General features: G+C 42.3%; 1 protein-coding gene across 1 annotated transcript; it reads right to left on the bottom strand.

Annotated features, from left to right (window-relative positions):
• Positions 1-4,076: 4,076 nt before the first annotated feature.
• On the bottom strand, positions 4,077-5,575 carry LOC306652860 (mitochondrial fission factor-like). Its single transcript, XM_079125517.1, is given in 3 exon segments — positions 4,077-5,173; positions 5,176-5,193; positions 5,196-5,575. Coding segments are annotated over 3 exon segments (645 nt in total). The 5' UTR covers positions 5,428-5,575; the 3' UTR covers positions 4,077-4,778.
• Positions 5,576-14,348: the final 8,773 nt, after the last annotated feature.

The raw sequence follows: 14,348 nt of genomic DNA, 5'->3' as shown, positions 1-14,348 counted from the left end.
CCCTTTCCTCACAGCAGTAAGGAGTTCCTAAACCAAAAGGGAGGAATAAATTCAGAATTGGGGACAGGCAGTTAGTAATAGGGGATCAGGTAAAATTGAGGAAATGAAGGCCATGAAAACCATCTGCCTCTGGAATTTGAAATAGATTTTGTTAAGGACTGTGTAAGCACGGTCCACCTGATAGTGCTAAGGCATAAATATGAGAGAATATTGACCTCAGAGAATGAATATGTGTGATGCCTGAATGAGCATGATTCCTCAGTATGAACAACTAAAGAGGGGAATGTGAGAACAGGGTGACATCAGTAAAATCCCCCACGGTAAAGGGCATGCAAACACTAAGGAATGAGAAACTATCTTAATCACCAGGATGCAGGCTGTTGCCACAGTGCCCTCAAGAGCCAATACAGGAGAAATAGCACATGCTGGACACGGGCTTATCAAGGTTATTAAGAGATACCTGTCTGAGGAATGTGCAGCTGCCTGGGAACCTTATCTATCAAGGAGAGGGGGGCCCAGCCCTGACTCATCTCCTGCATAGTTCACCCCTTCCCTCTTCCCTTCTTCCTCCAGGACTGTTCGGTTCTGGCAGGACCCAATGTAAATAAAACAGATTGGTGGGACCCAACCAAAGAGGATAATGTTTAGCTGTTCAAATGTTAACCAATAATATACAGGTCTTTGTGTGTGAATGCTTGAAAATATCTTAAACAGAGTGCTTTCTCACCCCTTGGGGTTGCTCTGGACTCAGCCATTGTAGTGATCTGAGAGGCTGGTTGTGGTCCAAGCTCGAGCTTGCAATAAAACCTCATTGTGTGTCTTGCATTATCATGTGTGCACTTGGACTAAATGGTTATAGGTCGATATTGAACCCCAACAACAGGAGCACTGGTAACCAAGTGAGGCATTGTTGTGAGTGGAACTGTATGTCAGTGAATCATTGAGAGATCAGGGATATGAATTTCAGCACTTATCTCACTGTAACAAATCTTGAGAATAAAAGCCACAAATATACCATGAGGAAGACTGAAATTGGATGAGAAATGTCTCCTTTCTGTCAGCAAATATCAGTCCTAGGGACCCAGACCCCAAGAGCCATCACCACTTGACTTTGCCTGTTTATATTTCCTGACATCATCTATCTAAGTTGATGAGGCATTCCCTCATTGAAGGAAACTGACCTTTCCCAGGAGAAACACCTTCCTCTAACTCACCCCTACCTCATATGATAGGCAAGATCCAGAACAAGCACTGGCTTGTGCACTTTGCACATCACTCTGCTGCTTAGAATTTTCCAAAGTAAAATGCTAAAAGGAAAAGTTAAAAAAAAAAAAAAAAAAGAAGATCAAGGATGGTGTCAGTAGATTGTGAATGTAATGACTGGGGATGGATGGTGAAAGATCCCCAAAATCTCCTTTCACACTGACAAACTGGGTATATTCAAATATCCACATTGTCCTGCCTCTCCTCCTGCCCTGTCCTCCATGGACCACTGATATAATTTTCTGTTCAGGGATCAGCTACAACTGGTTTCCTGTTTAAGTAAAGATGGGATAGTTCTTTCCCTCAGGACACACCCCTAGATTGTGGGTCTTGACATGCAAAAAAAATGTTTTTTGCAAGATAGTTCTGAAAAGGAGAATAAAGAATTCCTTAATCATTGTTTGCCTTTGTCCACCATGCTTCTCTGCATAAAACTTCACAGACACAGAACCTGAGGGGATCTAATCATGAACATTAAAGAGCTGCTCCTGTGCTGATGGTATAACCCTTCTCTTATGGCTCAGGATTTGCGAGATGAATGCCTGGGGTTCAAATCTCCAGCACAGTTTTTGGAAAAAAATATAAAAGGAAAAACACTTCTGAGGGTGCAAACCTTCTATCCTCTCAAGCTTACTTTTGTCTCCTCCATTAATCGATGGAATCAACACAGTTAAAGATCTACCAGTTTCACCTGCAAGCAATTTCTATTGACACCTTTCAGCCCAGAGCTGAACTCAAAGAGAGCAGTGTATCCCCAGTCACCTGCATTTCTTAAGAGTATGTGTTCTTTCACATCTTTCAACTCTCATTAGTTCACAGGTTACATCTAACTCATGAGTATGCTATGGCCATCTTTTTCTAGCAAATTCTCCTGATAGGTAATGTGCACCAGGTTGCAGTAGCATGAAATTCAAAATGACACCTCGCTGGCCCTTGCCAATTTGGAGGCTCTTTGCAGTAATTCCAAGACTGCCAATTAAGAGGACTGCCACACCTGAGCACTTTCTATGTGAAACAAAAAATCACCTGGAATACCAATATGTGAAGACAAAAGAAAGCCCCCCAGGCTGTGATTTCCTAGTCAGTTTTATTTTGTATTGACTTGCTTATGACTTGATGAAAGATGGTAGGATGTATGGCTGAATCCATGTTAGTTACTGCTGATAGCATTCAGGAGAAATGGGAGAATTTACCACATACGTTATCATTGGAGCTCCAGTGTCAAAAGGAAAAGAGCACTTGTAGACTCTTGCTAATTTTGGTGGAAGTTATCAATAGATGCACTGTAGAAGTAGGAAAAGCATATGTTGTTCTCATGTTTACCATGGATCTTGGAATTACTGGATTGTGCTTTGTAGGGTAAGGGGAAAAAGGCATTCATTGCAGAAACTTAAACCGAAAGAAGACATTAAGAGACATTAAGCATGTTGGAGGTTGGTGGTGGGTAGAAGGAAGTCAAGAAATAAAATTCACTTGACAATTTGCCAATGCCTGTGGAACAACTTTCCTGCTCAGTAAGTCTGATTCCACATTCAGATATTCTTGAACCACTCCTGTTTTGATATTCAGTATTGGGTCTTCTCTTTTGCCTATTAGCTGAGCTGCTTCTCTTTACATTTGTGATACTGTGGTGCTGTCTTTATTTTGAGAGCTGGGTTCAGTGCTGCATATTCCAAATTCAACTCATTTAAATTGTAGTTCATGGGTATAAGTGCTGTGATTGAAAGAAAGCCTTGTCATATGTTTCTAGTGCCAGAAAAATATGAATCAGCAAATGTATAATCAGCTGTCCCTTGAGATCAGGAAGAAAGAGCCATGAGTTGGCAAGGGCTTTGAGGTCATTGCAAGGGGAATTAGGGTCTATAATGATGGTTTCTTTCAGAATAAACTGGCAAGTACTACTTCCTGTATTTATAAAGTATGTTGAATCTGAAGACATGTCATGGAATTTGAAGGTAGATGATATGGCTGAATATTTTTAGAATGTCTCTTCATTGAAATAGAATTTCCACACCAACAGTCTTCTGCTTTCAGAGCCAAAAAATGTCCTTTATCTCCTTCTTTGAATATGCATCTTGGAAGCTGTTCATCATAGCCCTTTCAACATGGTGCATGTTCCAAAGTGGAGTTACACCATGTGATGCTGTGGTAGTCATGCCATCAGCAGGCTCTTTTATCATCCACTGGCTTGTAGGCAGCATCCTCCTGGTGCTACTATGGGGACTGGTGGAAATTTACCTCATGGCCTTGAGCCAGGCTGACACAAGTCTGGTCAAGAGAAAGAACACATGTGTGAACAATGATAGGACATACATTTCTTTATCTCCAGGTGAGATAAAGTGGCCCTGGAATTTCCAAGCTGGTAAAATTTTAAGTGCAGCCTAGTTGTAAGGCCAGAGCCAAGAAAGTGTGTCCTTACAGGTGTTGTGAGCACAGAATATCTCCCCCTGCATGTCAGTATCATCCTATCCTTCGTCCAACATCTTGAGTGAATGGCTCCCATGATTCCATATTAGCCTTCAGAAGAGGAATCCACCTTCACCTTGAAGACCAACTTTCCAGGTTCCAGCTTTCACCTGGCTCAACTTTCTCAGGAAAAAAAGGAGCAACCAGCAAGATTGGGTGTGAAGTGTCCCAATTCAAAGATTACCTAAGACACCATGCTCACTGCATGCTCCAGTGCCCTAAGCTCTCACCAGCCATGATTCAGTGTGGTTGCTAGGGCCCTAGGCTAGTGTTCTGACTAGGATATTACGGGTGTGCCCAGTCTTGTAGGAGCAGGTTCTTTTTTTCTTTCTTTTTTTTTTTTTTTTGGTTGACGGTTTATTAAATATACTACAATTGTACCTTTTTCTGTAGTTTTTAAATCATTCACACATGGACTTAGTAAAAACATATTTTATAGAAAACCATCTGCAAAACTAAAATGAAAATAAAAATGCAGCATAATTCACACATATTAAACTGCTGAACTGTTAGGCATATTTTAATTTAATCTGTATAGGTGATCATGAATTATTAGGTGGTTTGATTTTCTTAAATCTGTCACCAGACCATGACTTCAAGTGTTAATGTTAAAACATGGAAGCAAAAACGTCTACCAATAAAACTGTGTCTGAGAAACAGGACAAACATTGTTTTTCTTCTACAGATATTTTTCTAAATCCACCCTTTATGCATTCTGTTTTCCTTTCACAGAATTAGTTGTTCAGAATGGTGATGCAAAAAATTAATCTCATTTAAAAACACAAACTGGAGCCTATTTACAAAACATGCAAAAGGAGAATTTTATGTAGGTGTTACTGCAAAATTGATTTAAGGTGACTACAACTGAGTGACAGAATATACCTTTACTTCTACAAATATAGGCCCTTTCCCCCTACTTTCTGGAAGAAATACATTTTCAGAGCATGAACTATAAAATGGCATACAATGCAAAGACAGAAACAAAGAAGTTTGCAAATCTTTTATATTTCCAGCTGTTCAGACAATATATTTGAGTGCTGAATTTACCTCTAGTGGCAAAACCAGAGGCAACTATTAAGCAGCCAGAATGCTACAGTAATTGAATACATGACCATTTCTCTTTTAGCACGCTCTTTTTTCTCCTCTTCTAGAAGTTGTAGAAGTCTATTTAGTTTGATTATCTGTCGTCTTAATGAAGCTGCATCTACAACAGTCATGTCATCTGATGTGCCTTCAATCATTGTTTCTATGTTTGAAATGCCATACATGGAATCGTTTCTGATCAGCTGTCCATTTTGGCAAACAGCATTTTCACTCATAGAACACTCTCTTTTTAGCCTGCCAAATGCATGGATTTCTTCTTTTTGAGGTGTTGGAGATCTTTCTAAATCCAGAAAGTCTAGTGATCTTTCACTTAATGTAAGCACACGAGGTGGTGTTTTAGTGCCAGAGGTTTAAAGGGAATTGAATAAGGTCAAGATCTGCTGGTCTTGAAAATGAAATGTCTTCATTATTTCCTGCTACAACAATCCTCTCTGGAACTTGCATTATCACACTAGCATTTGGAATGCCTTCTTGAAATTCTTGTTCCAGGTCAGCATTTGGTGGTGCTACTTTAAGTTTTTCTGGGACCCTCATTCGCTGACTAATACCTTCAGTGTGTTCTATTTCATACTGAATTCGACTAATTTCTGCCATCTCAGCAGCAGTGGGTGAAGGAAATTCTGCCCCACTTACCAAATATGTACAAACTACTGCTTGTTGTTTGGCACTATCTGCTTCTGTGCTTCATATTACATCCTTCAACTTGCTTCAATGTGCATGTGCTGGAGTTAGAGCCACTTTGGTTCCCCTGGGCCCACTGGAGAGTCCCCAGAGAGGGCTGCTGCTCACCTGCGCTCGGGCGAGTGCTCTCAGAGGCTGTTGGCAGAGCGCACTGAGGCGCTGGGGCAAAGCACCGGCCGAGCAGCCCACAGCGGGCCAGCAGAGACCAGGAGCAGATTCTTAACAAAATAGTGCTGGAGCCAGTGCTCTTCTTGGTGACCCACGTGTCTACAAGCACACCTCCACCCAACCAGGCCCACTGGAACTGGTGGGGGATAATTGTCTGCTGTCATAATACCCGGTGTGGTCAAACGAGTGCAGTGACACCTAGTGGTCTTGCAGCTTATTGTGAGATGTCAGACTTCAGAGAAGTACCTTGTCCTGCCTGGTCCTGGGGGGATCCACGGAACACAAGGCTGTGCTATCCTGGCGGAAGAGGTAGAATCACATTTTGGAAACTTTAGTTCCCTGACACTTGCTCCCTTCTTCTTGCATCTGACCATCACAACTGAGCTGGTGCTTGTTTTCAATCTTGGTGTGAAGTGGCCAGGAGCGGAACTTCTCTGGTTGCCAGGGGAACCATGAAACCATTGTGCTGTCAGGCCTTTCCTCTGTGACCTTAGATGGAATCTGAGGTGCTGATGCCACATCATGGAAGACACTTATCAAACTCCATGTTGTTCTAGGCTCAGAAAAACCCTCTGGGTAAAGAAACCATAAGTTCTCCAACCAGAGCCTGGAATCCCTGAGCCATTCACACCCAACCTGCCCAATACCTGCCCCTACCACCTGCATAGGGTAGCTATCCCATTTTTGCTCTCATGTCACAGGAGTACTGGGAACCAAGTGAGCTGCTGTCCTGAGTGGAACTGAATGCAACTGAATCATTGAAAGATCAGGGGTATGATGTTCAAAACTTAACTCACTGTAAGAAATCTTGAGAGTAAAAGTTACAAAGATACTGAGAGGAAGATTGGAATTGGATGAGGAATGTTTCCTTTTTGCTAGAAAATATGGGTCCTGGGAACCCATAACCCGAGAGGCATCACCACTTGCCTTTGCCTGTTTATATTTCCTGACATTGTCTGGTTAAGTTGATGAGGCATTCCTTCATTTTGGGAAACTGGCCTTTCCCAGGAGAAGCACCTTCCTTTTCCTTACCCCTACCTGAGATGATAGGCAAGATTGAGAACCATCACCGGCTTGTGCATTTTGCACAGCACTCTGCTGGTTAGAATTTTTCATAGTAAAATGTGAAAAAGAAAAGTAAAAAAAAAAAAATGTTCAGGAAAGTTGTCAGTAGATTGTGAATATAATTGCTAGGGATGCAATGGCAAATGATCCCCAAAATCTCCTTTCATACTAACAACCTGAGCATATTCTAATACTCACATTGTCCTGCCTCTCCTCATGCCCTGACCTCCATGGATCAGATATAATTTTCAGTTCAGTGATCAGCTACAACCACTTTCCTCTTCAAGTAAAGGTGGGATAATACTTTCCCCAGGACACACCATTTGACTCTGGGTCCTGACATGCAAAAAAGTCAATATGCACAATTGCTGTTCTAAGGGGACTGAAGAATTCCTTGGCATTTTTTGGCTTTATCTAGGATTAGTTCCCTTCAAAGAACTTCACAGACACAGAAGCTGATTACATGAAATAATGTACCTTTAAGGAACTGTTCATGTGCTGACAATGTAGCCTATCCTGTAGTCCGCTTGCCTTAGAGCCGGGAAGACCAGTGTTTGAATCCCTAGCATTGCAGGATGGGGAAAAAAAAAAAAAAAACAGACTAAACACTTCTGAGGAAGCCAAAGTTCTATCATCTCAGCTTTTTCTTCTCAACCAAATCTGTTGAAGAAGTTCCAGTTTCATATGCAAGCAATTGCCATTGCCACCTTTCAGCAGGGAGCTGCACTCAAAGGGAGCAGTGCTTCCTGAGTCACCTGCATTCCTTAAGAGTACAAGTTCTCTCACATCATTCAAATCTCATTAGTTCATAGGTTACATCTCTCTCAGAAGTATTCTAGTGTGGATATTTCCTCAGTAACTAATTTAGCTAGGCAGTGTGCACAAGGCTGCAGTGGCAGGAAATTCAAAATCACAACTGCACTGGTCCTTGGCAATTTTGAGGCTTCTTGGACACAGTTCCAGACTCTGCCAATGAAGGGCACTTCCAAACCTAAGCATTTTCCATGTAAATAACAATGTCAAGTGGAAAGCCAACATGTGAAGATGAAAGACATTTGCCGTTGGCCCTGGGTTTCCTAGTCAGTTTTTCTTTGTATTGTCTTGCTTATTACTTGTTGAAAAACAGTAGAATTTGGGGTTGAATCCATGTTAGTTTCTGCTGATAGTATTCAGGAGAAATGGGGGAATTTATGACCTACTCTAGCACTATCATTGGAGCTCCAGTGTCAAAAGAAACAGAGCACTTGTATAGATTCCTGTTGATTTTGATGAATGTCCTCAAGAGATGTAGTGTACAAGTGGGTGAATCATATATTTTTTTCATGTTTACCACTTATCTGGGAATTATTGGACTCTTCTCTGCAGGGTAAGGGATGACAAAAGAGCTCTTCTTTGTAAGAACTCACACCCAAAGAAGGAAAACAGAGGCATTAGGCAAGTTGCAGGTTGGTGGTGGGTAGAATCAAGTCAAGAAATAAAAGGATTTGAGAATTTCCAAATTTCTGTGGTACGCTTTTTCTGTTCAGGAAGTCCTATCCCACATTCAGATATTCTTGAACCACTTCTGTTTTGATATTCAGGTTTTGCCCATGTTTCATCTACATGTTTGCCTTTTAGCAGAGCTTTTTGTGTTTACATTTTAGATATTGTAGTGCAGTCTTTATTTGGAGAGCTGGGTTCAGTTCTGCATATTCCAAATTCAACTTGTTTAAATTGTAGTTTGTGGGTGTAAGGGCTGTGTTTTAAGGAAATACATTCTTCATGGTCCTTGTGCCAAAAAAAAAAAAAAAATATGAATCAGCATATGTATTATCAGCTGTCCCTTGAGAGCAACAAGAAAGATTCACAAATTTGCAAGGGCATTGAGGTCCTTGAAAGGGAAATTAAGGACCATAATGATGGTTACTTACTGAATAAACTGGCCAGTACTACTTCCTCTGTTTGTAGAGTATTTTGAAGCTGAAAAAGTGTCATGCAATTTGAGGGTGGACCATGAAGGCTGACTAGTTTTAGAGGGTCTCTTCACTGAAGTAGGTTTTCAGCTCCAACACACTTCTGATTTCTGTGACCCCAAATGTCCTTGCTTTCCCTCTTTGAGTATTCATCTTGGAAGTGTTGAGAACAGGGTGACATCTGGCAGCCATCTTTTGTAAACAAGATATTTTGCCAACTGGCCTGTAAACCCCCTTCCAGGAAAGGGTGCACAAACACTAAGGAATGAGAAAATATCTTATTCACCAGGATTCAGGCAGTTGGGACAGCATCTTCAAGAGCCAATATAGGACAAACAGGACTTGCTGGGCCCCTGGCTTGTCAAGGCTGTTAAGCGATATCTGCCCAAGGAAGGTGCAGCTGTCGGGAAACCTTACCTATCAAGGACAGGGGGGCCTATCCCTGACTAATCTCCTGTATAGCTCACCCTTTCCCTCCTCCCTTCTTCCTCCAGGACCATTCAGTTTTGGCAGGACCCAATGAGATTCAAATAAATTGGCAAGACCCAACCAAAAGAGGAAAAATATTTATCTGTTAAAATGTTAACCAATAATGTACAGGTCTTTGTGTGTGAATGCTTGAAAATCTCTTAAATAGAGTGACTTCTCACCCCTTTGTGCCACTCCCCACGCAGCCATGGTAGTGGTCTGAGGGGCTGGTCATGGTCCAGGCTTGAGCTTGCTTTAAATAAAACCTCATTGTGTGACTTGCATTACTGTGTGTGCACTTTGACTCTCTGGGGACAGGTCAATATCTGACCCTAATAATATCATCTACTGGCTTTTAGTTGGCATCCTCCTGGAGTTGATAAGAGGACTCATGGCAATTTCCCGCAGAGTTCTGTGCCAGACAGTCACTATTCTGATCAAGATAATGAACACTTGTGTAGATAGGCAGTTCTACATTTTGTGGTGAATTGAGGACCCTGGAAATTCCCAGCTGGTAAATTTCTAAGTGCGGAAGAGTTTTAAGGCAACAGCCAAAGAGGTGTGACCTTGCAGGTGGAGTAAGCCCAGAACATCTCTCCTTCCATGTTAGCACCATCCTGTCCTCCGTACAACCTGCTGAGTGAATGATTCCCCGTCTCCATATTAGCCATCAGAAGAGGCACCCACCTTCACCTAGAAGACCCACTTTCCAGTTTATAGCTGTCTCCTTGCCAAACTTTCTAGGAAAGGAGAAGCAAACTGCAAGATTGGGTGTGAAGTGTCTCAATTCATAGATCACCTAAGCCACTGTGCTCACTGCATTCTCCACTGCCCTGAGCTCTCACCAACCATTATTAAGTGTGGTTGCTTGGACTCTATGCTAGTTTCCTGACTAGGATATTCTGGGTGTTCCCACTCCTGGAGGAGCAGATTCGAATGAAATAACACTAGAGTCTGTGCTCAGCTTGGTGATCAACGTGACACCAAGAACTCCTCTGCTCAAACTGGACCACTTGACCATAATTGCCTGCTGTCATGATGCGTGGGGTAGACAAATGATAACAGTGTCATCTAGCAAACCTGGAGTTGAGTGTCAGCTGTCAGGCTTCAGAGGGGTTCCTTGTCCTGCATGTTCCTGAAGCTATCCACCAACCACAGGGCTCTGTGCTACACACAGTCTTGATCCTCTTCTCCAGGCTGATGAGTTTAGAACCACATTTTTGAAAACCACAGGTCCCTGGAACTCACTCCCTTCATCTTTCCTCTGACCATTACAACTGAGCTGGTGCTTGTTTTCAACCTTGGTCTGAAGGAGCCATGAGCAAAACTGTCTCTGGATGCCATGGGAACCGTGATCACATTGTGTTGCCATACCTCTATTCTGTGACCTCAGGCAGTGTCTGTGGTGCAGGCGCCATGTCATGGCTGCCACTCCTCAAACTCCATGTTGTCCAAGATTGGAAAAATCCTCTGGAGAAAGAAAACAGGTGCATTCTCCAAGCGGAACCTATATCCCCGTGCCATTCACACCCGACCAGTCTGATGCCTGCCCCATCCACCTGGATTACAGGAGCTCTCCCATTTTTGCTCTCATATCACAGGAGCACTGGGAACCAAGTGAGCTGCTGTTCTGAGTGGAACTGAATGCAACTGGATCATTGAGAGATCAGGGATTTGAATTTCATTCCTTATCTCACTGTAATAAATCTTGAGAGTAAAACCTGCAAACATACTGAGTGGGAAAATGAAATTGGATGAGGAATGTTTCCTTTATGCCAGCAAATATTTGTCCTGAGGACCCAGACCCAGAGAACTATCACCACTTGACTTTGCCTGTTTATATTTCCTGACATCATCTGTCTAAGTTGATGAGGCATTCCCTCATTGAAGGAAACTGGCCTTTCCCAGGAGAAACACCTTCCTCTACTACATCCATACCTGAGATGATAGGCAAGATCTAGAACCATCATTGGCTTGTACATTTTGCACAGCACACTGCTGGTTAGAATTATTCAAAGTAAAATGCCAAAAGGAAAAGTAAAAAAAAAAAAAAAAAACAAGGGCGTTGTCAGTAGATTGTGAATGTAATGGTTAGGGATGCAGTGGTGAAGGATCCCCAAAATCTCCTTTCATACCAACAACCTGAGCATATTCTAATACCCACATAGTCCTGCCTCCCCTCCTGCTGAGTCCTCCATGGACCACTGATATAATTTTCTGCTCAGGGATCAGCTACAACTGGTTTCCTCTTTAAGTAAAGATGGGATAATTCTTTCCCTCAGGACACACCCCTGGACTGTGTGTCTTGACATGCAAAAAAGGCTATTTACAAGATTGTTGAGCAAAGGAGAATTAAGAATTCTCTAGGCAGTTTTTGGCTTTATCTAGGGTTGCTTCTGTGCATAGAACTTCACAGTCTCAAAAGCTGAGGACATGAAATAATGTACCTTAAAGGAGCTGTTCATGTGTTGACAATGTAGCTCATCCTGTAGTGTCCTTTCCTTGCAATCAGACACACTTGTGTTCGAATCCCCAGCACCACGGATGGAAAAAAGAAAAAAAGAAAAAAAAAAAAAAACACTTCTGAGGATGGCAAATTTCCATCCTCTGAACTTTTTCTTCTCAATCAACACTATTGAAGAAGTATCAGTTTCACATACAAGAAATTGACATTGCCACCTTTCAGCAGGGAGCTGCACTCAAAGGGAGCAGGGCTTCCCAAGTCACCTGCATTTCTCAAGAGTACGTGTTCTTTCACATCATTCAAATCTCAATAGTTCATAGGTTACATCTCTCTCAGGAGTATGATAGTGTGCATGTTTCTTCAACAACTTTTTCAACTAGGCAGTGTGCACCAGGCTGCAGTGGCAGGAAACTGAAAACTACAATGGCACTGGTCATTGGCAATTTTCAGGATTTTGGACACACTCCCAGACTCTGTCAATGAAGGGCACTTTCACACCCGAGCACTTTCCATGAACCACAATGTCAACTGTAAAACTAACATGTGAAGACAAAAGAGAGCCGCCCTTGACCCTGAGTCTCCTAGTCAGTTTTTCTTTTCATTGTTGTGTTTACAACTTGATGAAAATCGGTAGGATTTGGGGTTGGATCCATGTTAGCTTCTGCTAATAGAATCCAGTTGAAAAGGGGGAATTTATGACCTACTCTCAAGCTATCATTTGAGGTCTACTGTGAAAAGGAACAGAGCACTTGTATAGACTCCTGTTGATTTTGATGGATGTTATCAAGAGATGTACTGTAGAAAAGGGTAAAGCATATATTGTTCTCATGTCTACTACTTATATGGTAAATACTGGCTTGTTCTTATTAGGGTAAGGGATGACAAAGGAACCCTTCTTTGTAAGAACTCACACCCAAAGAAGGAAAACAGGGGCATTAGGCAAGTGGAAAGTTGGTGGTGTGTAGAATCATGTCAAGAAATAAAAGGATTTGAGAATTTCCAAATTCCTCTGGTACACTTTTTCTGCTCAGGAAGTCCTATCCCACATTCAGATATTCTTGAACCTCTCCTGTTTTGATATTCAGGTTTTGCTCATTTTTTATCTACACATTTGCCTTTTAGCAGAGCTGTTTGTGTTTATGTTTCTGATATTGTGGTGCAGTCTTTATTTGGAGAGCTGGGTTCAGTGCTGCATATTCCAAATTCAACTTGTTTAAATTGTAGTTTGTGGGTGTAAGGGCTGTGTTTTAAGGAAATCCTTTCCTCATGGTCCTTTTGCCGAAAAAAAAAAATATGAATCGACATATGTATAATCAGTTTTCCCTTGAGAGCAACAAGAAAAATCTCCCAATTTGCAAGGGTATTGAGGTCTTTCTAAGGGAAAATTAGTGTCTGTAATGACGGTTGCTTACAGAATGAACTGACAAGTACTACTTCCTCTATTTGTAGAGTATGTTGAAGCTGAAGAAGTGTCATGGAATTTGTGGGTAGACCATAAAGGCTGACTAGTTTAGAGTCTCTTCACTGAAGTAGGCTTTCAGCACCAACACACTTCTGATTTCTGTGACAAACAAATGTCCTTGCTCTCCCTCTTTAAACATTCATTTTGGAAGCTTTGAACCATTACCCTTTCAGCATGATACATGTTAAATCGGGTGTTATGCCCTGTGATACTGTGCCCATCATGCCACCTGCAGGCTCTTATATCATCTAGTTGCTTGTAGTCAGCATCCTCGTGGAGCTTGAAAGAGGATTCATGGCAATATCCCACAGGGTTCTGTGCCAGACAGGCACTAGTCTGGTCAAGAGAATGAACACTTGTGTGAACAGATAGTACAGACATTTCTGCATGTCAAGGTGATTTGTGGTGACCCTGGAATTTCCAAGTAGGTAAATTTCTGAGTGCAGCCTACTTGTAAGGCAGCAGCCAAAGAGTGTGTTCTTCTAGGTGGAGTGAGCCCAGAACATCTCTCCTTGCATGTCAGCAGCGTACTGGCCTCCGTCCAACATGCTGAGTGAATGACTCCCTCCTCTCCACATTAGCCATCAGAGGAGCCACCCACCTTCACTTAGAAGAACCACTTCCCAGGTTCCAGCTGTCTCCTGTTCCAGTTTTCTTGGAAAGGAGGAGCAACTCACCAGAATAAGTGTGAAGTATCCCAATTCAAAGATCACCTAAGCCACCACATTCACTGCATGCCCCACTGCCCTGAGATCTCATCAGCCATCATGCAGTAGTTTTGGAGGAAATACCACTGGAGTTGGTGCTCAGCTTGGTGATCCATGTGCCACTAAGTACACCTCTGCCCAAACTGACCCACTAGACCTGGTGGAGAATAATTGCCTGCTGTCATGTTGCCTGGTGCAGACAAATTAGAATAGCATCACTAGCAAAGCTGGACTTTGGTTCTAACTCTCAGACTTCAGGGGGTTACTGCCGGTGTCCAGCCCTAGCAGGAGTCCATGGGTTCCACACTGGTAAACGGGGTGCAGGGAGACAGCATCAGCGATGGATGGAGAATGAAAGACACAGACTCTAGTTCTGGTGCAATCAATCCCACTTTATTCTGGGGAAGGCTGGGTTTATATACACTTTTCTTCAGGCTATGATGACAGGCTTATGATTACTAAAATCAAAGAAGTTTCCAAAGCATAGGCATAAATTGTTTTTACCAAAAGATTGTGAGAAATCAGTAACCATACAGATTACAAATATT

The sequence above is a fragment of the Sciurus vulgaris genome (genome assembly GCF_902686455.1).
Source record: "Sciurus vulgaris genome assembly, contig: HiC_scaffold_624_arrow_ctg1, whole genome shotgun sequence".
Classification (NCBI taxonomy): Eukaryota; Metazoa; Chordata; class Mammalia; order Rodentia; family Sciuridae; genus Sciurus; species Sciurus vulgaris.
Note: the sequence above shows the minus strand (reverse complement) of the source record. Positions and strands in the feature narration are given on the sequence as shown.